This window comes from Pituophis catenifer, unplaced genomic scaffold (assembly GCF_029215685.1).
Source record: "Pituophis catenifer annectens isolate HBS135680 unplaced genomic scaffold, rPitCat1.0.hap2 SCAF_1, whole genome shotgun sequence".
Taxonomy (NCBI): domain Eukaryota; kingdom Metazoa; phylum Chordata; class Lepidosauria; order Squamata; family Colubridae; genus Pituophis; species Pituophis catenifer.
Window position 1 is genome coordinate 323,832,918 of NW_027256881.1, and position 27,820 is coordinate 323,860,737.

Genomic DNA, 27,820 nt, shown 5'->3' on the forward strand with positions numbered 1-27,820 from the left:
TACAACACTTAATGATAGTCATATGTTATACCAGTTTCACTTCTTGTACATTTCAAGTAAATAAAGAATAGAAAATTGTAATTATGAATGCTCATTAAAAGAAATCCCAGCAACCTTTATGCAACTAGTTCTCAAAATTCCTTGAAGAGAGGTTCCTAAAAGATGAATAATCCAGCAGTTCCAAATGTATTAAATAGATTTCCAAGTGAACTGTCCTTATATCGCAATGAAAGGCAATGAAATTACTGCTTCCCGTGGCCTGGCTTTTTCCATTCAAAACAAAATAAATAAATGACGAAAGAGATTTTCATCAAAATGATGTGAAGTCTTGAGGCTATTTTCCTAGACATTTTCTGCCAATGACTCATAAATTGTAGTAGCTGTTGTCACAGATGCTGGGTGATTAAAAAAATAAACCCACCTTATGAGTTGACGAAGGGTGTTATAGATAGAACCTTAAGGGGAAAAGAGAAAGGTCTGTGTGATGTTAAAAAAGATAATGACGGTGTTGGTGAAGGTATCTCTGTGTGGAAAGCAAAATTAAAGCATGTTGACTAGTGAGGAGGAAACAAACCAAAAAGGAAAAGGTGGACATTGGTAGATCTACCCATCTAGGAGCCAGCCAGGGGAACTTGTCTTTCCTACAAGGACAGGAAGGGCAAGAAGCAGGGGACTGACAGTCTAGACTAAGCACCAGCCTGGCCCCAATACAGAATGGGGCCAGGCATTAAAGATACAGAATATTAAATATACATTTATTTATTTATTTATTCAATTTGTACGCTGCCCCTCTCCGAAGACTCAGGGCGGCTAATACAGGCATTAAAAATACAGAACAATTAAAACTTGGATCACACGTTTTCTGAATAGTTTTTTTCCCAGAGCTATAATTGCACTCAACAATGAACTAAAGGGCCACCATCAGTGAGCTGTTGGACAATATTACTTGATCTGTTGTGTGGATGTTTGGGTGGTTTAGGGGTGGAGAATTGTGGTGGGTGGGAGTGTGTTTGGGGATTGTTATGTATGTTGGACCTGGTTTTTGTGTGTTAAGTGAATTTCATTGTATGGGTATATTGAGTATGCACGTACAATGACAATAAAGTTATTAATTAATTAATTAATTAATTAATTAATTAATTAATTACAATCCTGGCTGGAATTTCTGAAGTTGGTTAAAGCACCAGAGACAGGGAACTTAGCCTGCAATGCAGAATTGCCCCATGTCTGTAAATCTGATCTTTAGTCAATGAAACAGGATGCAATACCAGCACTACTGAAGAAATCATAAAGGAGACATATTTTAATTACCAATGGTTTATTATTTGATGATTTATTATGGCTTCCTGATGCTAAAAAAGCAATGTCTTGAAGACTGAATGTTACCTCTGGATTTGCCTCCAAATATCAGTTGAAGAACATCAGCAGATGAAGAACATCAGGAGACGATTATGATTCTTGCCTGTATCCCAGAAACATCTGGTTGTCAACAGTAAGAAACAAAATGCCAGAATAAGATGGAATTGACCTAATCCAGCAGGGTTGCTCTTACATCCTTACAAAAATACATGGAGCAACCTTGCACAGGAGATCTCCCTTTGGGATTTAGTTAAAACATGGGAAGCTGGGGAGGCTGAAGACAGCTAGAGAAAAAAAAATGTAAACTTGAAAGACATTTACAAACACCCACTTTGTCTACTTTGTGACTAAATAAATCCAAGAACACTACAATATATATATGTGTGTGTGTGAATTTCTCTGAAATTCTGTTCTTTGGGGGGAAAAAACCTGTCGAAGCATTAAGCCTAGGTGCTCTTCCGTAGACAGTGCCTGTGTCAGCCTGAGACTAATGTTGCTCTTGATGTTCCCACAATACAGTTTGAAGAGATTAAGTTTAGAATTGATTTAGTTAAGCTGCAGCAGCAGCACAGAAAATACAGCGAAGATGAGAGAGGGAGACAGGGGTGGGGTGGGGGGAGAGAGAGTTGAGATAGATGATAGACAGACAGACAGACAGACAGACAGACAGACAGACAGACAGACATACCATAGATAGAGATAGAGGGAGAGGGAGAGAGAGAGGGAGAGAGAGAGAGAGATAGGTAGGTAGGTAGGTAGGTAGATAGGCAGGCATAAACACACACACACACACACATACACACACACACACACACACACACACACTATACTATTCAGAGCAAGGAACATTATGAAGGACAAAGAAGAATGGTTAGAAAATGCTACCCAAAGAAATTAAAAGCTTGAGATAAGAAAAGGAAAAGATACCTGAAATTTACATCAACTCCATTCATGAATTTCTCTAATGCTTTCTGTCTTTGCACACCAACCTTTGCTTTCACTCTATCCATACATCACTTTGTATGTCACTTTTAACATTCTCACCTCTCCCTTTTTGATGATCTATAATCTTATTCTATGATTCCATTGTACAAGATCTATAATCTCAAGAAGGAACTCAAGGACTCAAGGAATAAAGCACACTCCTGTCAACCCGCGCAGGACAGGGCAAGTTACTGTATATAAACAGGGAGATAACTCCACACTCACTAACACTCTTGATATTACCTAGTTGGGTAATGAATATCTGCAAGCAAATGATCAAGCTCAGCTACCATCAAGGAGTCCACAGTGTTTGATGTGTTTCCTTTCCTTCTGCCCTCCAGTAAGGGAAGAAAACAATGAAAAGACCGAAAATGCTGGCTAGCAGCCATTGTTAGTGCTTCCCAACTGGCCAGCTAGAGAGAACTTTGGGAGATGATAACATTCATGGAATGCTTCAGTGTGCCAGAAAAGTGATGCCGATAGTTTTATAGAAGTGGGGGCTAGGGGTAATGCTCACAGCCTGATAGAAAGGTTCTTTGCCCTGTTCAAACATTGTATTCTAAGTACTATTCACATCCAGCAGCTTCCCAATTTCAAAGAAGGCCAGTGTTGAAGGTTTCAGGAGCAGAAAATGAGCAGAGAATGAGATTTGGAACAAGCACTGAAAATATAGTCGGTGCATAGATGACTACAGGATTGGAGGGCTTTTTTTTGAGTCGACCTTAACTCCACCAATTGTCTGCACATGGTATGCAGTATGTTTTTTTCTTTTTTCATTCAACATTGGATTTCTTTTTTAAAAAATAGTACTTTATTAGAGTTTATTATAACATTAAATGCAATTAGAAACAAAGATCAGAAAAACATGGGGAAAGAAGAATGCAAGGATGTAAAAAGGAAAAAAAGTAGGGACTTCTGTTTTTTTTTCAGTGCAGTGCAGTCCAATATAGTTAAAGCCTTAAGTTTTTACAAGCCATTTCTATAACAACGAACTTCGTTTAAATATCAAAACCTTAAACCAGAAAATTTTCTGTTTCAAGCATAAAGTCCAGAAGTAGTTTCCAAGTGGAAACAAAACCGAGTAAGTTCTCTTTAATTAAAACAGTCAGCTTTGCTATCTTTGCTAATTTCATCATCTGTTCCATCCATTCTTCCATTGTGGGAATTGATGTATTTTTCCATCTTTGTGCATATAGGATTCCCACCGCTTTTCATTCAATGTGGCTAAACACATTCCATGTTTAGATAAATGACATGGCAGATCAGCAGCAGTGAAGGAGCGATTAGTTTATCATCTCTCTTACCTCAACCATCTAGATCTTTAACTCTTTAAGAAGTGTCATTTAAAGCCTTGAGAACACCCAGAAGCAAGCCTCGGGCTTCGATTCTACTTTTCTCTCCCTTTCAGTAAAGATGCAAAACAAAAAAATTTCCAGCTTCTGTTTAAGCATTTGTGAAATTGGGATAGAAGGAAGGCGATTGGTTGCTCAGCTGATAAAGCTGTAAGAATCACAGCTTACCTGCAAAAAACAAATCTGTATTATTATTATTTTGCAAGGAAAATTTCAGGGACAAGGGCATGGAAATTTTCTCCTGATTATGATGCAAGATGGAGCTGTAGTACCCAAGCTAAGCATTTAAGACTACTTTTACATAAACAGAGATTCAATTTCAGCTGTAATAATAATAATAATAACAATAACAGAAGCAAAAGAACTGGAGAAAAATCACAAAATATAAAGACCTGCAAATAGAAGTAGAATGACTGTGGCAATAGTAATAGGTGCCTTAGGTGCAATCCCAAAACATCTGGAGCACCACTTGAACAGCATTGGCATTGACAAAATCCACCAGCAGTCAATTGCAAAAGGCAGCTTTACTTAGAACAGCTTACATCCTGCAATAATTTTAAAGTATTAAACCTCAGCCTCTGCCTATCCCAGGTCCTTGGAAAGAACTTGATAGATGGACAAAAATGCCAAATCCAGTCTAAATGACTGCCTAATTGTGCGACTAATCATAATAGTCGCCAAACATTGGTTTATCGATATAACAATTCCAGGAGACAATAGTATTGAAAACAAGGAAATGGAAAAGATTACAAAACACTGAGTTGTGCAAATAGAGGTTGCAAATACATGGAAGTCCTCAACAATGATACCAAATTGTTATTGGAGCACTAGATGCAATACTAGATGAGTACCTAGAAAGATTTTGGATTGGTTAAATTTGGAACAATTTACAATTACAATAGCCCAACTACACACAACAGCGCTGTTGCATCTCATACATAATTGGATGCTACCTTTATAGTTCCCAAGCATTTGAGTAAGGCTTGAATAATGAAGTTAATCAGCCAACATCATGTCTCCCCATTTAAAGTACTACTATGTTTTAATTCAGTTGCCTGTGGTTTCTTTTCCTTCGCTGGAGGTTTTCGAACATAGATGGTCATCTATCAGGGATAGTGCGGTGAATCCTGGAGTGTGCAATGGATTGGACTTGATCTTAGGACCTTTCCAACTCCCTGATTCTATGATTCTATCTCAGATCAAGAAAGACTGACAAACACCTATGCTATACAATATGCTAAGCCACAATCTACTCAACCATAGTTTATTGGCTACATTAGCAAACATGCAAAGCCATGCATTTTAACAGGACTCAACGGTTGGGTTCACACAACACTTTAACTTAAACCAAATAAAACAAGATATAGTTTAGCACAGTATATGGATCCAGTCTTAAAAATGTAGAGCACTGTTTACATGCAGCATGGCTAAAGTCTGCATTTATTTTTCATTCCTTTGCCTTTCTCTCCTCTCTCTTTCTGGCACGTGCATATTTTTGCAGGTCTTGATTTGTTGGTAAAGTGAGAAACATTTCACCCAGGCAAGGCTGACGTTGGAACCTCTTTGATGTTGATATAGCCACACGGCCAGCAGTGTTGTGCCATATCCACTCCATTTAGGATATGACCATATGAGTCACCCAACACTGGAGGAGAAGCAGGAGGCAGAATATCATTGACAGTCAACAGTGCTGCAGTGAAAGTAGTGCAGTAAGCCTTGGTCAACTTCCTGCTTATAAAAGAATTATGTCCCTCTTATAGCATTCACAGAAGTAAAAAGAATTATATCCCTCTCTCATTCACAGAAGCAAAATAGGTAGTGCAACAGTTTTGAAACATAACTACCATATACTTAACAGTCAGTGGTGGGATTCAAATTTTTTTTACTACTGGTTCTGTGGGTGTGGCTTGGTAGGCGTGGCATGGTGGGCATGGCATGGCATGGCTTGGTGGGTGTGGCAGGGGAAGGATACTGTAAAATCTCCATTTCCTCCCGATCAGCTAGGACTCGGGAGACAGAGATTTGTCTCTGTCAGAGAGAATAGATGGGGGCGGGGCCAGTCAGAGGTGGTATTTACTGGTTCTCCGAACTACTCAAAATTTCCACTACTGGTTCTCCAGAACTGGTCAGAACCTGCTGAATACCACCTCTGTTAACAGTCTATGAAAACCAAGTCAAACCACACCTTAAGAACTATGCTCAGTTCTGGGCACCATAATTCATGAGCGTTTTAATTCAACCTGGAACAGTTCAAAGAAAGAACAATGAAGGTGATCAGGGAACTCAAAAACTAAGCCTTTGGAGGAAAGATTGGAGGAACTGGGAACATTTAATCTTGAGAAGATGGAAACAGGGGAGCACACAGAACTGATACCACAGAGAAGAAGGTCAAAACCTATTTTCTATCACCTCCAAGTGAAGGACATGGAGAGCCAGTGTGGAGGAATGGCTGAAATATTTTGCTAGTATTGGGGAGACCCAGGTGCAAGTCAGTTTTCAGCCATGGAAATACATGAGGTGGTCACTTCCTTTCAAGCCAACTTCACACTGTTGTGGGCATAAAATGAAGGAAAATCCTTCGTGACCCACAATGAACTCTGAAGAAAAGGCAGGAAAAGAACCACATAGATAAATAATAGATACATAGACAGACAGACAGACCGGGGTGAAATCCAGCAGGTTCTGACAGGTTCTGGAGAACTGGTAGTGGAAATTTTGAGCAATTCGGAAAACCGGTAGCGGAAATTGTGAGTAGTTCGGAGAACCAGCAAATACCATTTCTGGCTGGCCCCAGAGTGGGGTAGGAATGGAAATTTTGCAGTATCCTTCCCCTGCCATGCCCACCAAGCCAAGCCCACCAAGCCACGCCCACAGAACCGGTAGTAAAAAAAATCGGATTTCACTACTGCAGACAGACTATACAGTATGTTATTCAGATTTAGACTGAATGTTAGAAAAAAATTCCGAAGAGTAAAAGTAGCTTAACAGTGGAGCCAAGGTGATTGTCTCTTTACTGACTATGTTCAAGCAGATGATTATACTTGTTGATTATCACTACATATTATCTCTTTTCTAAGTGACTCTGGATCTCTGGTGAAAGGCGGGAGATAGCTAAAAAATTGAAACATTTTCTATATCTTTCCTAGGTATGGAAGGAAGGCTGGCAGCAGGAAGATGAAGACAAAAAACATTGGCCTATTATAGCATTGGTTCAGTTCTAAAATAAGTCTAGACATTCCTCAATTCCTCAGAATATAGACTAAATCCAGTTGGAGAAAATATGTGTTACTTATTTATCAGCAAAGAAAGTTTATGCATATATTGTCATGGCAGTAACCCCATTCTGCTTAGGACTGTTCGGTGGGGGAACCCTGTCCCAAACATCTGTCCGACACTAGATGGAGAAAAATGGTATTTTAATTATTTATTCTGCTTTGGCTAGATCCTGTCCTTAAGTTCCCATTTCCCTCTCTTTTAAAAATGTAAACGTGTAACCACAGGCATGGTGATGGATTAGCTACCCATCCCAGAAAGCGGATTTTAACCCTGAGTCTTCTTCCTCTCTAACAGGCTCACAAGACACAATTAGAGATGTAGACAGATGTCAGTTCTTTGAGTGCTGTGTGGCCTGGCTCATCTGAAGTGGTAAGTCTGGAAGTGGGGAGAGAAATGCAGGGTTCAAATGACAGGCCTCTGAAGCACCAGAGTCATCCCGAACTGCCAACAGAATTGTGGGCTTCCTTAAAAAAAACAAAACAAGGGTGGACGAGTGGGTGGGAGGTATGACTCAATGTAGCCTTGAGGAATTTGCATATCTGAATTTGCCAGATGCTTTCCTGAGGGAGGCTGGGGCACAACTTCCTAGGAGGTCTCAGGCATCATTGGAATGAATGGCAGTTCCTTCTAATGGGATGGGTGGAAAACAATTCCCAAGCAGACTGCCTGTCCTTGGAGAAAATGTGGTCTCTTCCTGCCAACTGCTATTTCAGAAGCATGGAATGGGCATTTCATCTTCCAGAACTAGCTATTATCTCTTTGAAAGGGTGAACAAGAGGATTTAAATGAATATTGAGGCTGAAATTCATACAGCTCCATAAACCTCAAAAAAACAAGGGGGGGAAATCCAAGGAAAGTCCCCAACTAAGATGACTGGGGAAGTCTATCAGGGGAATCAAACTCGAGATGTTTGTACTTCACCTCTACAAGTGTGGGAAAGGGCCTTTCTCTCTCTAACTGGTTGTCACTGGTAACCTTTTTTCCCCCTAAATTAGGATTAAAATATTTTCTTACTCCACTTTGTTACAGTTGCTGCTGTTGAATTTTATGTCGCTTTTAAAATATTTATTCTGGTTCGTTCCTCTGTTTTGGAATCAGTTTGCAGATGAAAAAGGGACAGCAAACTTTTATGAATAAATTTATTTATTTAGTTTGTCAAACATGTATTAGACATGTATAAAGTATAAACATGATTATGAATACAGGAAATGAGTACGAATAAATGGGGACAGTAGGACAGGGACGGTAGGCACATTGGTGCGCTTATGCATGCCCCTTACAGACCTCTTAGGAATGGGGTGAGGTCAACAGTAGACAGTCTAAGGTTAAAGTTTTGGGGGTTTGGGGAAAAGACCACAAAGTCAGGTAGTGCATTCCAGGCATTGACCACTCTGTTGCTTAAGTCGTATTTTCTGCAATCGAGTTTGGAGCGGTTTAATGAAGAATACATAGAAGGTTAGAGTGTGTATCTGGATCAACCACAGCCCTATTGTGTGAGCAAACAAAACAATACAATTGGAAGCCGTTTCTCCAACCTGATTAAAATGCCTTAAAAGTAGATTGTGACTATGCTGACTAAAGTCCAGGATAGGCCCAAATCCACAGAAACTGATGAAGGTGAAGAAAGAACAGGATTTACTCCTATTGTTTTAGTCCAAGACTTTGCACTGATTATTCCTTTCCTAGAAAAAAGAGAATGGCTGTACAACAGATGGGAATTATATTTTGTGCGGTTCAATCATCTTCCATTTGTTTAGGCAAATGGTACAAAGTATGGATCCAACGATGACCCATGTGAATTTATCTTGGTTGATGATTTTTTGATTGATTGATTGATTATGTGCCATCAGGTCTTAGTCACCACATAGATTTTCTCCATAATAATCTGTCCTGATCTGATCTTTCAGATCTTCCAAGAGTGCACTCATTGTCACTGAAACTGAGTCCATCCACTTTGCTGCATGTCAACTTGTCTTTCCTTCCACCTTTCCCAGCATTAGAGGCTTCTCTAGAGAGCTATGTCTTTGCATAATGTGTCCAAAGGAGGATAATTTGAGCCTTGTCATTTGTACCTTGTGTGAGAAATCTGGATTGGTTTGTTTGATGATCCATTATTACCTTGGCTATCCATGGTTTTTCCAGGAGTCGTCTTCAACACCAAACTTAAAAAGCATCAATACTCATCCAACTTTCATTTCTGTCAACTATCACAGGGAACAACATTACTTGCGCTGTTCTGATCTTTGTACAGTAGGAATACACACATGATAGTATCTCAATATCTTTTCAAAGGCCTTCATGGCTGCTTTATTGCTATTTTGCAGCATATTTTTTTTTTGATTGCTTGTTTCTTTACAATTAATGATTAATGCTTTAATCATTAATACAATTAATGCTAAATGGCAAAAGCTATCTACCACTTCAGTATCTTCATTATTAATTCTAAGACTGGCTGCTAGTTAAAGAATGTAAGGTAAAATGGGCCAATGATTTTGGATTATAATATTCAAATGGATCAATGGGAGAGAATTGATTAAAAAGCCTGGAATTCACATTCCTTTACAATTTAAAACTTTTTAAAAAATGAGGTTGGTATGTGACATCAGAGAAATTGTCTACAATGTATAAAAGTAATTGTAATTGTCGTCGTAAATGTGAAAAACAGGAAGTAACGTTTCATCATGCATGGTGGACTTGTGAAAAAGACAAAAGACACTGGATATAAATACATATGGTGATGCAGAGAGTTTTAAAAGTTAACGTTCAGATGAAACTGATTTTTTTTCCTGTTAGGACTTTTGGATGCTGAACTAGAAAAGGCTCATGGATGATTGGTTTTATATATGGTAATTGCAGCAAGGTTATTAGAGACACAAAGATGGGAGATTACAAAAGCATCAGTAATGGAAGAATGGATTGTGAAGATGGCTGAGTTTGCAGAAATGGCTAAATTGACTCGTTTGATAAAAGGGGGAAGTACAATTTCATTTACAAAAGACATTGTTGAGAATGAATAAAAATGGATTACTAATTTGGGGATTTATTGATTAAGAAGGTTTCTTTATGGGAAGAAGGGAACTATGATATGCAATATGGGAGGGTAGAGATGGTCATTACTATGTTTGTAACCGCTGCAAAGAAAATTGAAACCTGCTTCTTTAGCTATCTTTCTTTTTCTTGTTTTTTGTTATTCTTCACTTTTTATTTTACATTTTTATATTTTTTTTCCTTCTGTGTTTCTGTAGTTTTTAAAATCCCCTTTAATAAAAAAATATTTTTAAGATTTCTACTAAAGGAAAATATTTGTAGCTCAGGGTTGAAATGGGAAGTCTTTTGTGCTGTCTGAACTTGGTTGTTTTCTTGCAAATATTTCATTACCCAAACTAGGTAACATCATTAGAAGTAGCAGATGAGAGCAGCTACGATATATGCAGGTGGACTTTAAAATACAGATGATGTTACCTACAGTACTTTGGGTAATGAAACATCTGCAAGAAAACAATCAAACTCAGAAGTTGTTCAAGGACCCTTCAATTTTTTTTTAAGGCTGCTTGTTGTACATCTTGTTTGGCTTTCCTTATATTTAATTTTGTTCCATTCTTTTCACTATACTCCTTGCCTTTTATTAGTAGACCTTGCAGATTCTTTGCATTTTGGGTTATCAGAGTAGCACCATCACAATAGAGCAAGGTATTGATGTTTTAATGGTGTAGGTTTTCCTGCTTGAGCAGGGGCTGGACTAGAAGACCTCCAAGGTCTCTTCCAGCTTATTCTATTCTATTCTATTCTATTCTATTCTATTCTATTCTATTCTATTCTATTCTATTCTATTCTATTCTATTCTATTCTATCCTATCCTACTCTACTCTACTCTACTCTACTCTACTCTACACTACTCTACTCTACTCTACTCTACTCTACTCTACTCTACTCTACTCTACTCTACACTACTCTACTCTACTCTACTCTACTCTACTCTACTCTACTCTACTCTACTCTACTCTATTCTATTCTATTCTATTCTATTCTATTCTATTCTATTTCTTTTTTTAAATAGAGATTATGAAGTTTATTTGGAAAGGAGATACATTGGATTGGATAAGGATCCACTCAGTGTTAACAAGTTCTGCAAAAATAGTTACATAATGCCCAGAAATTAAAACCACCCTCCGTATTTTCTACACACAAAAAGCAAGGTTTTTTTTTTTTTAATGTACAGCTTCAGTTACCCATATATTTTGTGGCAAGTACCTAATTTTCAAGCCTGATGTTCACAGAGCTACTGCTGGTAAATGAAAACTACCGGGTTTCTGTACAGCGCACATGTCTTTGCTTCTGTTCTGTTCTGTTCTGTTCTGTTCTGTTCTGTTCTGTTCTGTTCTGTTCTGTTCTGTTCCGTTCCTATCCTTCCACTGATTGATGATATCCATATATAATTGCATGGTGAAAGTGTACTACAAAAAGAAATACAGGTCAAAAACTAGTGGTTTGTTCCAGTGGTGGGTTCCAACCAGTGTTACCATTGGTTCTTTTCGTGCACGCACTTTGTGTTCTCTGCGCATTCGCATTAGATTTCTGCCCAGCTGAGGTGCAGCAATCCACTCTGCCGCGCCTATCAGCTGGGCTAAAAAATGACAAATAAAGGAAGGTATAATGTGGGGGCGGGAGGGAGGGCCCAGTTCACAGTCATAGAGAACTGGTTCACTGACATCACATCATCACCACCACAAACCGGGCCGAACCAGGAGCAACCCACCACTGGTTTGTTCCCATCTTTCTTCTCTTCCACCTCTTCCTTTTCTCAAAATACCTGATGGAGTAGGGTCCTCTTCAGCAACATTCTGTGCCAGGTTTCCCCAAACTGTGAGGTGTGCCTCCCTTGCAGACAGAGTCTAGGGTAGGTGAAGCCGCGGGGCTTCAAAGGGCCGCTCTACAGCTGATCAGTGGTAAAAAGCAGTTTGGTGGTAGATCAGTGCTTCCAAAAACAAATGAGTAGACCAGTGCCTGCAAAAATAAATGAGTGGACCAGTGCCTGCAAAAATACATGACTAGACCGGTACAGCTCTGCAAGCAGTTAAAAGCCTGGTAGACCAGTACCTCTGCTAAATCCTAAAGAATTGACACATGACCATCAAGCCACACCCACAAAATAAGCCACGCCCACAGAACCAGTATTAAAATTTTTTAGAACCCACCCCTGTAATGGAAATTTTGCAATATCCTTCCCCCAGGAGTGGGGAGGGAATGGGGATTTTGCATTATCCTTCTCCTGTCATGCCCACCAAGCCACACCCACTGAACCGGTAGTAAAAAAATTTGGATTTCACCACTGGTTTAGATATGCTAAACCTCAACTCCCATTACAATTGTTCACTGGTTACAATGCACCCATGATACAGTGCTGATATCACAAGACTCTCATACTTACTGCTATACATAAAATGAATCTGAATTGTACTTTTCTGTTTTATACACACAGCCAACTGACTCTTGCGTTCACTTGACAGCAACTAATGTGATACCTGCAATACCAGGTTAATTTTTAAACCTCCAAGTTTACAGTCTGGCATCTATTAGGTTGCATGGAATATAAGATCCAATGACTGCTCTTAGTCTCAAATGTTCAATGGTAAGAAATGTTATTATTAGAGATGGGATGAAGAGGTGGGAAAGACTACTCGAAATCATGGAGAGTTACCACAAGTGACCAGGAGATGGCAGGCCATAGCAGAATCAGACTCCAGGTGTCAGATGTATTTATTTATTTATATATATATTTCTAAGATAAGCATTCTTAGGGTAATGCTAACACAAACATCATAATGAGGAAGTTGAAAATATTATAGAGGGAAGACAATGGAGCAGCACAAATGTAAAATAGTCTGAGTTTTTCAGGCGCTCAAGTAACAAAATAGATGTCAGGCAAAATTTTTGAGCTTCATTACAAAATGAAAAGTCAGTCTATTACTGAAAGATCATCTGCAAAGAACCATCCTATCATGCCCCAACATGTAAAGAAACTTAAAATAGAGTACAGAAATACATGGGAAAAGTACTTTTTCAAGAGTCTTAGATGTGACACTGGCTGTTCTTGTCTAGGCTCAGGAGTTGGACAGTTCTGGTTAGTACTTGAATGGAAGTCCATCAAAATATCCTCAAGGAAAGAAATCAATATATATATCTTTACAAGGAGCTGTTCAGGGTATCTTAAATTTCATGCCAAAACAATTAGACACAAAGATAGATTCCCCCCCCCATGCCATCATTCTGTCAAATATCTAATTCTCACCGCTCTATCTTATGCCTAAAGATATTCACCCATGTAGTAGGGCTGTATTGCAATTATTCTTCTCATCTTCTCATCTTTCCCATTTTTCTCACCTTCTCATCTTTCTTACTACGTTCTCCTATTACTATCTTATGATTTATCATTTGTTGTCTGGATCTATGATTTATGATTGTCTCTTATGATTTATGATCTATGACTTGTCACATTGTTGTTTGTATGTACACTGAGAGCTTATGCACCAGAGACAAATTCCTTATGTGTCCAATCACACTTGGTCAATAAAGAATATTCCAGTGCCAATTCTCCAGACCCCAGGCTCAAAATTGCAAAAGGTTGTATAAGTTAATACATAAGTCTTGAATAATGTAATGGTAATATTTAGATTACTATATCATAGCTAATAGGACTCTCTTTTTCAGGGTCTGGTGGCTCAGCAGACTGATAGCATTATGATTAACACCAGCTGCCTGCAATTACTGCAAGTTCAAATCTCACCAGGCTCAAGGTTGACTCAGCCTTCCATCCTTTCAAAGGTAGGTGAAATGAGAACCCAGATTGTGGGGGCAATAAGCTGACTTTGTATAAATATACAAAAGTATGAAGGCTATTGCTTAACACATTGTAAACCGCCCTGAGTCTCCGGAGAAGGGCGGCATATAAATCAAATAAAAAAAAAAAGTAGGTTTTCCAAAATGTGAATTCTACCAGAGATGAAATAAGACTCTTCCACTGAGGAAGACATTCAAGCAAACTTCCTTGATTTTTCTTAAACTTATTAATGATGAGAAATTTCAGGGGTTTGCTGCTTGTTTCTGAAAATTTATTTTGATTAACTTTAATGACTTTTTAACTGTGTTTCATGCTTTTTGTTCATTTTCCTTTATAATCGTTAATTGGTTTAAGCATCCTATATTGTAAAACAAGACAACATATAGAAATAATATGAAATAAGTAGCACTTAATAGTAATACTCCGACCCTAATTAAATACACTTATCTCTGTAAACTATCTCCTTTTCATCTAGCAGTTCCATCTTCTTCCATTGGAGTTAAACATTTCTTTTGAAATGTTTTGCAAGTATTTCCACCAAAATATTTTTTTAATCTTGTTCCTGAGGGTATACCTCGGGGAGGCAATCCTATTTCTCTCAAATTTTGTGCATATTTCATCTTCATTGGACTATTTTATAACAGATTTATAAAAGATGTTGGATATTTCAGCAAGCTTTGAAGGTCACTCAACTTGTTTCTGTGACATGGAAGCAGCCAATATTTTTGCATTCATTCATTTAGGGCTATTAAACATTTTTAATTTTATTTGAATTTGCTTGGATGGGAAGAGAGAAGAGAAAAGATCTTTGAGCCGTGGTGGCACAGTGGTTAGAGTGCAGTACTGCAGGCTACTTCTACTGATCACCGGCTGCCAGCAGTTTGGCAGATCGAATCAAACCAGGCTCAAGGTTGACTCAGCCTTCCATCCTTCCGAGGTCGGTAAAAATGAGGAGCCAGATTGTTGGGGGCAATGTGTTGCCCCTTAAACCGCTTAGAGAGGGCTGTAAAGCACTATGAAGCAGTATATAAGTCTAAGTGCTATTGCTATTTATTTTATTATTTATTTTATTAGTCATATTTCTATGCCGCCCACTCTCTGAGGACTCTGGATGGCTTACACCAAAGACAGTATACTAAATAGCATATTGCCCCCTAACAATCTGGGTCCTCATTTTACCCACCTCAGAAGGATGGAAGGCTGAGTCAACCTTGAGCCAGTGAGATTTGATCCGCTGATCTGCTGAACTAGCAGTCAGCTGAAGTAGCTGCAATACTGCACCCTAACCACTGCGCCACCTCGGCTCTATTGCTACTTTAGTGATCAGATTGTGCAAAGACTTTTTCAGCTGTGAGTGTGCCTCCCTTGGACTTACAGGACTGGCTAAGAGGGAGCTTTTGGCTAAACCCTACTAAGCAGGTATATACAAAAGTATGAAGGCTATTGCTTAACGCATTGTAAGCTGCCCTGAGTCTCCAGAGAAGGGCGGCATATAAATCGAACCAATAAATAAATAAATAAATAAATAAATAAATAAATAAATAAATAAATAAATAAGCTAAGAGTTTAAAGGGATGGATACAAGAAATAGAAGATGAGTAGAACCTTCACAGTGTGCCAGCAAGTGTTATATATCTACAGAAAGTCAGAAAGGCTAAAGTGGGGTGTCCAACTCGCATCATCACAGCAGTGTCATGTGACGTATCATGACTTTCCCCCCTTTGCTAAACCAGGCGTGGGCGTGGCCAGCACCTGACACATCTGGCCCGCGTGCTGCGAGTTTGACAATCCTGGGCTAAAGCATTAGAAAAACATAGCCTCAGAAATAATACTAAAATCAACAAAAGGCTGTTTTGGCTATGTAAGAAGGGAGATGCATTCTTGTTGCTATGAAAAGAGGGTAAAGTAGGAAAAAGTGACAGGAAATGGATAGAGATCTTCCATTCTTACTTCGCTTTGGTCTTCTCCCCAAACAAAAACTATGTTCAGATGGACCTTAGTAGACTCAAAGGAGTAAAAATCTAAGTTAAATAAAAATAAAAATAGAAAGCCAGGCTGGTCTAATGGTTAAGGCACCAGGTTAATACCAGGAGACTGTGTGTTCTAGTCCCACATTAGGCATGAATGCCGGCTGGGTGACTGTAGGCCAATCACCAAGAGAATGTGAATTCTAGCCCAATTCACCTCACACAGTTGCTGTTCTGTGGAAAATACGCCTGATACGCCAGTTGCGCCCCTTTCTAGATCGGGACTCCCTACGCACAGTCACTCAGGCACTCGTCACTTCCCGCCTGGACTACTGCAACGCTCTCTACATGGGGCTCCCCCTGGGGTGCACCCGGAGGCTCCAGCTGGTCCAGAACGCGGCCGCGCGGGGGATTTTGGGGGCGACGAGGCGCTCCCACGTGACACCTCTCCTGCGCGAGCTGCACTGGCTCCCGGTGGTCTTCCGGGTGCGCTTCAAGGTGTTGGTGACCACCTTTAAAGCGCTCCATGGCTTAGGGCCGGGGTACTTACGAGACTGCCTTCTGCCACCAATAGCCTCCCACCGGCCAGTACGCTCCCACAGAGTGGGCCTCCTCAGGGTGCCGTCCGCCAGACAATGTCGGCTGGCGACCCCCAGGGGGAGAGCCTTCTCTGTGGCGGCGCCCGCCCTCTGGAACAACCTCCCCCCAGAGCTACGTACAATAACAGACCTCCGGATTTTTCGTCGGGCCCTGAAAACCCATTTGTTTCAACTAGCTAGGCTGGCTTGAGCCAAATTTTAAACGGATTTTAAATTGGAATGTTTTAATTACGGCCAAAATTATTTAATTATCTTAAACAGTTTTAGATTTTGTATGCTTTGTATGTATGTCTTGTTTTTACTTTGGCTGTTCACCGCCCTGAGTCCTACATTGGAGAAGGGCGGTATAGAAATTTAAACAAACAAATAAATAAATAAATAAATAAAATAGGAAGAGTATTAGGTAGGTTCACTGTTTTGAGTTATTTATTGGCAGGGGGGGGGGAAGTGGAATTGAAAAAAAAAAACGTTAAAAAGAGAAAGTGGTTAGGAAGCATCTGGTTATCACAAGTGAATTTAAGTTTCCAGAATCAGTTCAATGATGTTCAAGAGTCCTGAAAGAAATCACAAATGTCATATCAGCACCCTTTTCGGTAATATTTGAGAAATCATGCAAGGAAGCAGTGAAAATAAGGACTGAGGTAGGGCAAATTTGTTTCAAAAAGGAAATGGAAGATGGGGTCTGCTTGAAGATATCAGGCAAAACTCCAAAATAAATTAAGTCCTTGATTCATGAATATTTAGAAAACAACAAATTGTTTCATAGTTTATTATTAATAAATTATGCCAAGCCAGCTCAAATTCACTTTTGATAGTGTGACCAATTTTGCTGAGGGAATGGGTGGACCTTTAACAAAGCATTTGACAATTCTAATAAAGGCAATGGTTCAGAACAATGGAATCCAATACTATACATAAATGACTCTGTTTCCATCTGCCATGAAGTAGTGTGTATTATAAGGGTCTCTTTGAGTCCACTGTACTTCTTCAATACATTTATAAATTATCTGAAACGGTGTGAGAAATGTATGACCTGCGTGCCTTGGTAAATCACAGATCAGTATGTAAAAGTCAGCACTGCCAATGCAATCCTGAGTTACATTAACAGAGGTATAACACTGAGATCATGGGAAATAAAAATTCCATTCTATGCTGCACTGGACAGATTGCAGCTGGGATACCATGTCAAGTTCTGATCACCACAATTTAAGAAGGATGATGAGAAAACAGAAAGAGTATGGAGTATGGAGAAAAGCAACAAAAACTTTACAGAGCTTTACACAGAGAGATCCATTCTTTGAAATAGGGATGTTACTATTTTTAATAATAATTTTTATAAAAATACTAATATAATCTAAAAAAAGAAAAAAAGATGCAAAAAAGAGAAAAAAGAGATAGAAGAAAAATAAGAATACAGTAAAGAAAAACAAAAATATCTAAGAAATGACATCCCACCTTCCCCACCACAAATATAAACCATTTTAATGATTTATTTCCTTCTCTTAAAATACAACAAATGATCTCTTCTTCTCATGCCTCATCTCTTTTCTATAAACCAATCCATAAAGCCTTGGAATTTCAGTCCTGATTTCAGGAAAATTCTTTAAAGGTTACCAGAGGTAGCAATTTATCTATTTTAACCTTGATCAAATAAACCAACTTTACATTCCTTCCTTTTACTCTTAACATTTTTTGATCTTTAGCCCTTTCAAATAATGTCTTAGATATTGATCTTCTCATTTTTTTTCTTTGTACAATAAGAATGCTTTTTTTTTTTTTTTTTTTTTACTGCGATAGCTATTAAATAGTCAAGTAACCTGACTCCTGGCAGTCCATCATTGGAAGTTTTTAAACAAAAGTTGGATATCCTTTTGCCTGAGATAGGAATGCAGTTTTCTGTCCTAGGCAGGAAGTTGGACTAGAATATATTCAAGTCCCTTTCCACTTTATGACTTATTTTGATTCCATGAAAATATGATTATCAAATCTCAGATGACACAAAAATAGGAAAGAATGCAAAATAGTTGGAGGCAGATTTGTTCAATGGCCCATTTCTTTTCTTAGCCGATCACTCTCAGCAGTCACCTGCAACACCAAAGTTCAAAAGTGTCAAATTTTCTTTCTCTCCTGCTTCTTAGGACAGAATAAAAGAGCTGAAATGTGAAGCATGAATTGCCAGTGTAAGAGCAAGTTCAGTTGACAACCTTTTTAAATTTTCAGAGTGGTATTGCTAAAGATAAGTTCTTAAAGAAGTTATTTCACAAAATCTATCAAAGAAGCCTCTTTGAGACATTCTGATGATGAAATCAATTGGCACAGTAAGAGCGGAGTTTGGGATTTTTATCTTGATAAACAAAAAGAAAAAAAACAGAAAAAGAAGCATTTACTATAAGAATTGGACATTGCAACACTGACATTGGATGCAGTTGCTAGATAAGAGAGGCATTATTTAGAAAGGACATAATCCTTCCATCACCCCCACCATCCTACCAGAACTACTACTTCTTCTTCTTCTTCTTCTTCTTCTTCTTCTTCTTCTTCTTCTTCTTCTTCTTCTTCTTCTTCTTCTTCTTCTTCTTCTTCTTCTTCTTCTTCTTCTTCTTCTTCTTCTCTCCTCCTCCTCCTCCTCCTCCTCCTCCTCCTCCTCCTCCTCCTCCTCCTCCTCCTCCTCCTCCTCCTCCTCCTCTTTCTTCTTCTTCAGGGGAAAAATAACCCACAATCCATTGCCTTTTGAAAAAGGACCTTTGGAGACAACCATTTTATGGATTAAGCTTCCACTAGGTCCCAATCTGTGTATGTTTAGGGTGCAGGTGTGTGTGTGTGTGAGAGAAAGAGCAATTACTGTAACTGTGCACAAATGGCTTTTCAGAATTCTTTGCGCATATTGTAGATAGGTAAAATTAAACTTCTTTCACGACTATTTCCCTCGGATTCAAAGAATGAGATGTAAGGAAATGCAGACTATTAGTGGAGATTGTGTGCCTTAGTGACCTCATAAATTAGTAAGTGCAAGAACTTCACACTTACCACCAGAATTTGAAATTCTATATTTACGGAGCATAGAGTGCTATTTTGTAATTAAGCTTGGGATTATATTTGGCTAAATAAATGTGACACTATTCTTGGGGGAATTGCAAGTTTCCCTGCTAGGTTCTCATTGGACACTGAGGAGCAGCAGTCCAAGGTCTGAGCTGGATTCTTTGGCAGGCACCAAATCAGCATGAGATAAGGTGAGAAGAGTTGGGTTGTGCATGACAACCCGTTTATACACCCACGAGCTCTTCCTTGACCCGACGGGCATCCCACAACCGGCATGGGTTTTGTAACTTTCCCTAATCTGATGCCTTCCAGATCATCCCGGCTGGAAGACCCACTCGGATTAAAGTCAACCCTGCAGAAGACCGTGCCTTTTAAAGAAAAAAAAAAAAGTGAGTGGATGAATGAGTTACCGAGAGATTGACAGAGGCCAAGGGGGTGGGACATCCACTTGCAAATCCCAGTACGGGGGGGTGGGGGGTGGGGGGAGGAAAGCGGGGAGGGCGGTGCTTTGCTTGGGCTGCGCTGACGGACAGGCCGGTGCGAGGAGTGACTTCTCCCGCCCACGTGACTCTCCCTGGAGCTGGAAGAAAAGCAGCGGCCTGTTGGGAGGGGGTTTCATTATATTCAAATATATTCATTTTCCAGGAGCCACTCCGGAGCATCAGGTCCCAGCGATCGTTCCTATCCGCACTTCGGAGAAGCGACTCGTAATAGCTACAGCAGAGGCAGCGGCGGCGGCGGCGGCAGCAGCAGCAATCCAAGAGCGATTTTCCTCTTTTCCTCAAGCGGACTCCGGATTTCCCTGCGCGGCGAGTTTTGTTTTTGTTTTTTTTTTCCCCTCCCACGAGTCGCGTTTCACGCTGGCTGTCAAGAACCATGGACTGTTTTTGTATGCCTTGCTTTCTGTCAGTGAGTAGCGCTTTCGTGTTTTTTTTTTTCTTCCTCCCCCTGTGGTTTTGATGTAAAGCATAGGAGTCATTTTAAGGCTAGAAGAGTGAGTGTGTGTGTGTAAGAGAGAGAGAGAGAGAGAGGGAAAAAAAAAGTGAACGCCTTCCTTGTGGATTTTCCATTTCTGTAATTGATTTCTTCGGCACCTGAAAAACAAGTCGCTGCGAAGCGGTTCGGGCTGCAGACTTAACCTAAGCCGCTTCCTTGAACCTAACAAACTCTCTCGGACCGGAGTTTTATTTCCGAATAAACATGGATAGCAGCACCGCGCTTTACTTATTTCAATGTATTAAAACCTCTCTCCATCCCCCCCACCCCAAAAGATAAAAGCCCTTTAAGGTACTGTGGGGAGGGGGGCATCCTTATCCGCACCCCCCACTTTTCCCTCTCTCGGCGATCACAAAGCACTTAATCCGGAGCGCTCCTTGGGAGTTGGGAGTTGGGGGGGAGAGGCAGGTCCCTAGTGGTTAGCGTCTACGAACCGGGAAGGTTATAAGCACCAAAACGCGTCCGATGGAAAAAGCGCTCTGCGCCCCGACGGGAAGGGTTATTAACAATGAACCGAAGCGTCGGACCCCCGCAGTTCCCCGTCCCGCGTGTTTTTTTTCCTCTCTGCGTTGCAAAAGGGGGCAACTCCGATCGAGGAGTGTCTTGAGTTTTTAGCGAGGGGTGGGTGGGTGGGTGGGTGGCTGCTGGGGTGGGGGTGGTGGAACAATCCTTCCACCGAGATGGATTTGAATGGAAGCATTTCTCTTTGAGAACTTCTTCCAGGACAATCGCGTTTTTAGCCAGCATAGTCCGATAGAAACAGACGGGTGAAAAGAGAGGTGGGGAATTCGTTTGATGGGGGACCTAAAGGCATTGTGCCCAAAGTTTTAATAGCCACTTCTTTTCTTTAAAAAAAAAAAAAAGCTGTTGTCTGCATTCCCCCCCCCCCCCCCAAAAAGTGTAGGCTATTGGGTGCTTTATTTTATTTTATTTTATTTTTTTCACCAACCTTGTTTGCTTGTTCTGGTTCCTTTTCTCCTCCCTTCCCTGCTTCCTGCCCCCTCCTACACTTCCAATAACCCCCCCCCCCCAGAGACACCATGACGCCTGGTAGCCGAATGCTGATGGTCATTCTATTGTGCCAAGTGATCCTAGGAGGTTCCAACCGGGCCAGTTTGATACCTGCCGAGACTGGGAAGAAGAAGGTGGCTGCAGGTTTGCATCAACAGCAGCAGCAGCAGCGAGGAGGAGGAGGAGGAGGAGGAGGAGGAGACGGAGACGGGGAGGGCGCCTCGGGAACTGCACGCCGCCTGTTCCCAAACCATGAACTCTTGCGTGGGTTCGAGGCCACCCTCCTCCAGATGTTTGGGCTGCGCCGGCGGCCACAGCCCAGCAAAACAGCCATCATCCCCTCTTACATGATGGATCTCTATCGCCTCCAGTCTGGGGATGAAGAGGAGAATCTCCAAGATCTCAACCTCCAATATCCCGAGAAATCAACCAGCCGCGCCAACACTGTGAGAAGCTTTCACCATGAAGGTGCGTTGCAAGATGCGGAGTTAGGTGGGTTCGGGTGGTTCCATTAAAGTGAGAAGTGATGGGATTGCAGAATTGCCTCTTCTGAGTAATAAAAGGGGAGGGGGGGAATGTGACCATAGCAGCAACTGAAGCATCCCCTTAACAAGCTCCCCCAAACCCGATTGACTAGCATAGGAAAAGTAGGCTGCAGAAACAGCTTTTTGGAAGCTTCTTCACCTGGGAATTTAACTGGAGGGGCAGGTAGGCAGATTTACTTACTCCCCCCCCTTGATATTTTGCTGCCTTTCTAGCAATTTGCATTTTGGATGTGGTAGATTTAAACTGAAAGTTTGCTTTTTCAGGGATCTAGTCTAGATTGGCTTGGACTGTCCTGGGAAAGGGAGGGCATAGGATGAGGCTCCTTTCATTTCTTCATATTTAGCAGTCTCCAGAAAAGGGAGGGATTGCTTTGTGGGATATTTAATGCACTGTCCTTGAATTTTTTTTAAAAAAGCTTTTTGCCTAGGAAATAACAGCCTGCGGTGCTTGTCCTGCTGTCTTAGCAGTTAGCAGGGTGCCCGTGGCGTCAATAAGAAAAGGAAAGATATGGAAAGCCATATCTTTCACAACTGAGAATGCATCCAGGTAGAATTGGCATGGTAATAAAAACAGCAATTATTCCTATTACCAAATAATTATCATTGGTTTCGTAGCTTGGGTAGAGCATGCACTCTCTATGTGTGTGTATGTGTGTGCAAGAGACAAAGTGAGAGCGTCTGCACTCACATCCTGCACATGGAGCTCTAAGAACATATTCCATCAGATAACAGCAGTGAGATTCCAGATTTCACGCTGGTTGCACTGGATTGCTACCCGCTCCCCCATCCTGCTCCTTAGGAGTTTATGTAGGAATTATTGTTGCTTTCCATACCAACTTTAGATAAAACTGTTTCCACTCATTCATTGTTGTATTTTTGGGTGGGTGGGTGTCCATACATTCTCCTTTTTAATGACCAATGTGAATGACTAGAAAGAGGGGAGGAGTGTGCATAACTGGACCCCCAAATATTTCCTAGCATGAGTTTTGTCTCAGATCTCCCACTCCCTAAAGAAAAGTCCATGGTATTAATTTGCTTGTCCAGGATTGTATTTTTGGGAATCTGGACTTTGTAAAGCTGTGAACTAACTGGTGTGTATTGTAAGTGAATCTATTTCAAAGAATTAAAAGAAACAACAACACATGGAGTTTTTAAAAAGAAGCAAGCCTGCATATTTCATTAGAGAAATGTTTTTTACAATCCGATTTTCCCTTTCAGAAGAGATATATTTAATCTTATCCAACCACCATCCCATGATCTGCATTTGTCTCTTACCCTTGCTTCTGAAAGAACTTGCAATTTAGGAATCGTGAGAAGAGCTTATTTCAAAAGATAGGCAGAAGTGTGGGAGTTGAAGCAGTCCTGGGAAGGGTTACACTTTTGTTGTTTCCTAAAGATGTGACACAATTTCTGCTTTTTATTCTCCCCCATCCTCCATGGGGCACAGTCCATTTTTCTTTTTATGGTGTCCAGGGCTGGGCATGTGCCTGGCATTCTATAAATACAAGAATGAATTATGATACAATTAGGACAAGAGATATGCACTCACAGGCTTGGCCAGAGGGCATGACTAGGTACACTGGCTGAACTTTGGCAGCACCCTGCAGATTGTTACTGAGGTAGGACCAAAGCAAAGGATGCTGCCAGGCTTGTTTGGGCAAATTTGTCTGTTTCGAAGCATCCAACATTTTGCCTCAGTATCCCCTTGGAGCATCCTGGCTGCTGCATGATAACACTTATAGAAACCCCACTGATTTCACCGGGGCTAAGTTCCAACTAAACAGTTATTGAAGTATAGGTTGCAATCTTCTTTTCGTTGGCTTAATTTCCCAGGAAATCATGTTTGGGATCCAGCTAAGAAGGCTACTCTATGCTGAAAAGTTAAATCTCAGCAGGACTTTCCCATGACTTACTTGCCTTGTTGGCAACCCCATGGGATACCTCTAACATGTATCATGGGCAGTGGCTTGACATTTCCTGACAGTTAGAACAATTAATCAGTGAAACAACTTGCCTCCAGAAGTTGTGGGTGCTTCAACGCTGGAGGTTTTGAAGAAGAGATTGGACAGCCATTTCTCTGAATGGCAGTGATGGCTAACCTTTTTGCCATCGCGTGCCAGGAGAGGGGGGGTGGGGGGAGGGTCGCGCATGCACGTGCCCACACGCATGCACACGCAACCCCACCCACCCCCGCTCCTGGCACATGATGGCCTGGTAGGCCCATTTTTCTTTCTTACCTGATTCCAGATCCTTTCTATGCATCTGGGAAGGTCGAAAACAGCCTTTCCCACTCCCTTGGAGGCCCTACGGAGGCTGAAAGGGCCCATTTCCCAACTCTCGGTGGGACAGGAAGTGATGTTTTTTGCTGTCCCCAGCCTCCAGAATCTCTCTAGGAGTCTCTAGGAGCCTCTCTAGGAGTCTCTAGGAGACTCTCTAGGAGTCTCTGGAGACTGGGGACAGAAAAAAAAATCACTTCCTGTCCCACCGGGAGTCGGGAAATGGGCCCTTTCAGCCTCTGTAGGGCCTCCGAGGGAGTGGGAAAGGCTGTTTTTGCCCTTCCCAGATCCATAGAAAGGATCTGGAGCCAGGTAAAAAAGAAAAACGGGCCTTCCCCACACCCCCAGGCCGTCCAGAGGCAGGAAACAGCCTGTTTCCCTACTTCTGGTGGGCCCAGAAGGCCCGAAAATCAGCTGTCTGGCGCGTGCATGCGCCCCAGAGCTGAGCTGACATGCCCACTAATATGGCTCCGTGTGCCACCTGTGGCACGCATGCCATAGGTTCGCCATCATGGGTATAGGGTCTCCTGCTTGAGCCAGGGGGGTTGAAGTAGAAGACCTCCAAGATCCCTTCTAACTCTGTTATTCTGTTAAAGCAAACAAAATGCATGAAAATGGGGGCATGGAGAATTTTCTTTAAGGGAAGGGGCATCCTTTCCACCTTGGTGCACAAAAGCAGGGAAATCACACCCCCATGGTGTCATCCTGTCGCTAATATAATGTTTATAATTTTCTGGGCTTGCGAAACTGCATCTCCTCCTTGGTGCATCCTGCTAACCTCTTCCCCTTTGTTCTTCTCTGTCTCTTCCTTCCCCCAGAACACCTGGAACACGTGGCCAACCCATGGAACCAACCCACTCGCTTCCACTTCTTCTTCAACCTCAGCAGCGTGCCGCCCACCGAGCCCATCTCTTCTGCAGAGCTGAGACTCTTCCGGCAGCAAATTGAGGAAGAGGAGGCCGCGGTGACCGCAGCGGCTTGGGAGAAAGGCTTCCACCGGATCAACATTTATGAGGTGATGAAGCCCCTGCAAGGGGGGGACTTGGTCACCAGACTGCTGGACACACGCCTGGTGCATCACAATGTGAGCCGCTGGGAAAGCTTTGATGTGAGCCCCGCAGTCATCCGATGGACCGCAGGTGGCCAGCCCAACCACGGGCTGGCAGTGGAGGTCATCCACCTCTACCCCGCGCAGACTCACCAGGGCAAACATGTCCGGATTAGCCGCTCTTTACCTCAAGGAGACCGTCTGGAGGATGCTGAATGGGCTCACCTCCGGCCTCTCCTGGTCACCTTCAGCCACGATGGCAGGGGCCAATCTCTGCTCACCCGGAGGACCAAACGCAGCCCTAAGCATGCACAGCGGCAGCGCAAGAGCAAGAAGAATTGTCGCCGCCATGCCTTGTACGTGGATTTCAGCGACGTGGGCTGGAATGACTGGATTGTGGCCCCCCCAGGCTACCAAGCGTTCTATTGCCACGGGGATTGCCCCTTCCCTTTGGCTGACCACCTCAACTCTACTAACCATGCCATTGTGCAGACTCTGGTGAATTCCGTCAACTCCAGCATTCCCAAAGCCTGCTGTGTCCCCACAGAGCTGAGCGCCATCTCCATGCTCTATTTGGATGAGTACGATAAAGTTGTTCTCAAGAACTACCAGGAAATGGTGGTAGAGGGTTGTGGCTGTCGTTAAAGGAGGAGGGGGGGAATGAGTACTCCCCGACTCTTCCACTTGCCATCTCCCAGCCAGTCTGGCCAAAATGTGCCCAGGATGAAGGGAGGGGGGGAATGGCCTTTGATTTCACAGAGGAAGCCAAACCTGATCAACCTCTTTATCGCAGTAACAACTACAACTCCCTTGATCCAGTAACAACTACAACTCCCTTGATCCGTTCTCCTTGACCTTATTTATGTGCAAATGTTTTGACAATAATAATCATATATTTTGGCAAGATATATTTATAACGACATATTAAAATATAAAAAAAAATAAAACGAGTCATTATTTTAAAGGTAAAACCAATAGATTTTATAAAATTATTTTTAAATATTTTTTTTGTTACTATCCAGAGAGGACCAGGTTGAGGTTGCCGAGCTTTTCCCTCAGGCAGTTGAAAGAATATGGAGTCATTCCCTCCCCTCAGCCCCCCCTCCCCCACTGTTTTAAAAATTGTCTTAATTGCCAACTATCCTGACTGGCCTGTCCCCCAACCTTTTGTAGATGTAATTTGGGGAATGATTGGGTTTCTCTGCTCCATCTCCATATAACCTTCCCTTTACCCACCTCTTTTACTTCAGTTTTTAGGATTTGTTTTTAAAGGAACATAGCTGGATTTAATTGTTAGTTTTCACTGATCAGCCACACCTCTGTAAACAAAGCTTTTTGTGACATCCCAATCTTTTGGCAGGGAATGGTCGCAGTTGGACTATCTGGTAGTTTGTTTTTCTGGTCCTGCTACCATGCATGTATGTACTTGTGATCAACTCTGAGAGGGTGTTTACTTTTTTTTTTAATCCATTTTTTAAAAATAAAAACCCCCAAAGTATTTATTATGAGACCACTGCACATGGATCCACGGTCTTGAGACTGGTGAACAAGGCTCAAGATAACTTCTGAAAGAAGTTTCCCAGCAAGTGGCATTAGGGCAGTTCTCTACTGGACTCTACTGGCTGGCAGTCCAAAAGCATCTGAAGGACACTCGATCCCCCATCCATTTGAAGAATGCTTTTTCCTTGATTGCCAGCAGACCCCCTAAATCCTCCGTTCTTGAATGTAAAACTGCAACAGTCTACAGCTGAGATTACTGATCCATAGTTTACAGAGTTTATAAAATCAATCCAACTTTCTAGACCTAGGTGGAGACAAATATGAGCTTTATTCTGTAAACTTTCACCACTTTTTAAAAGATCTGCTCACCTTAGTTTCCTCTTGGTGCTGTTCATCTTTTTAAAATGCTCTTTCTAACCCCTCTTCCATCAAGTGTACATGACCTTTGTCCAACATGATGGCTTCCCATTGTCTGGGTAGAAATTCTGGGATTTGCAGTCCTAGAAACTCTTGAGGGCCACCCCATGGAGGAAGAATGATGTAAACCGAATAGATATCCAATTCCTGGGACAGATCTATTGGATAGTCACAAGGCTGTGAACTGATTACGGTAACTGAAGGACATAGAGAGCAGGATGTTCTACATATATTTCAAACTTCAGATATCTTAAAAACTAAGCCTTAGAAACAAGAGCAATCAGTGTTGAGGCTGGGTCTGTCATCCATCCTGCAGACAGCAACAAGAGCAGCCACCAACAAACAGGCTGGTCAGCTATGTTAAATTTGCTCCCACCCATCAGGGAAGGAGCACCTGACTTACTAACCATGTGAAATGTTCTAAGGAAGGAGAGCGAGAGAGCAAGAGCAATGCATTTGAAAAGAAGCTTAAAGGTTTTCTTTGGGGGTTGGGAAACAATGCTGAGCCCTGGAGGGTTTGTTTCTCTATTTTATTCCTTTATTTTAACCCTCTCTTGCTCCTAGCCCTGGGGTTGAAAAGTATTAACATTTTTTTTGGGGGGGGGAAAGTGAC

General features: G+C 41.5%; 1 protein-coding gene across 1 annotated transcript; it reads left to right on the forward strand.

Annotated features, from left to right (window-relative positions):
* The first annotated feature begins 20,286 nt into the window (after positions 1-20,286).
* On the forward strand, positions 20,287-26,146 carry BMP4 (bone morphogenetic protein 4). Its single transcript, XM_070931667.1, has 3 exons — positions 20,287-20,323; positions 21,444-21,889; positions 25,061-26,146. Exons 2-3 carry the CDS (start codon positions 21,451-21,453, stop codon positions 25,933-25,935), a joined length of 1,314 nt encoding a protein of 437 aa, XP_070787768.1. The 5' UTR covers positions 20,287-20,323; positions 21,444-21,450; the 3' UTR covers positions 25,936-26,146.
* The last annotated feature ends 1,674 nt before the right edge of the window (positions 26,147-27,820 follow it).

What these genes read in the sequence shown, in the direction of transcription:
- BMP4 (XM_070931667.1), top strand. Translation starts at nt 21,451, where the DNA reads ATGACGCCTGGTAGCCGAATGCTGATGGTCATTCTATTGTGCCAAGTG. An exon ending in GAGAAGCTTTCACCATGAAG is followed by an intron (nt 21,890 to 25,060) that starts GTGCGTTGCAAG and finishes TCCTTCCCCCAG; the next exon opens with AACACCTGGAACACGTGGCC.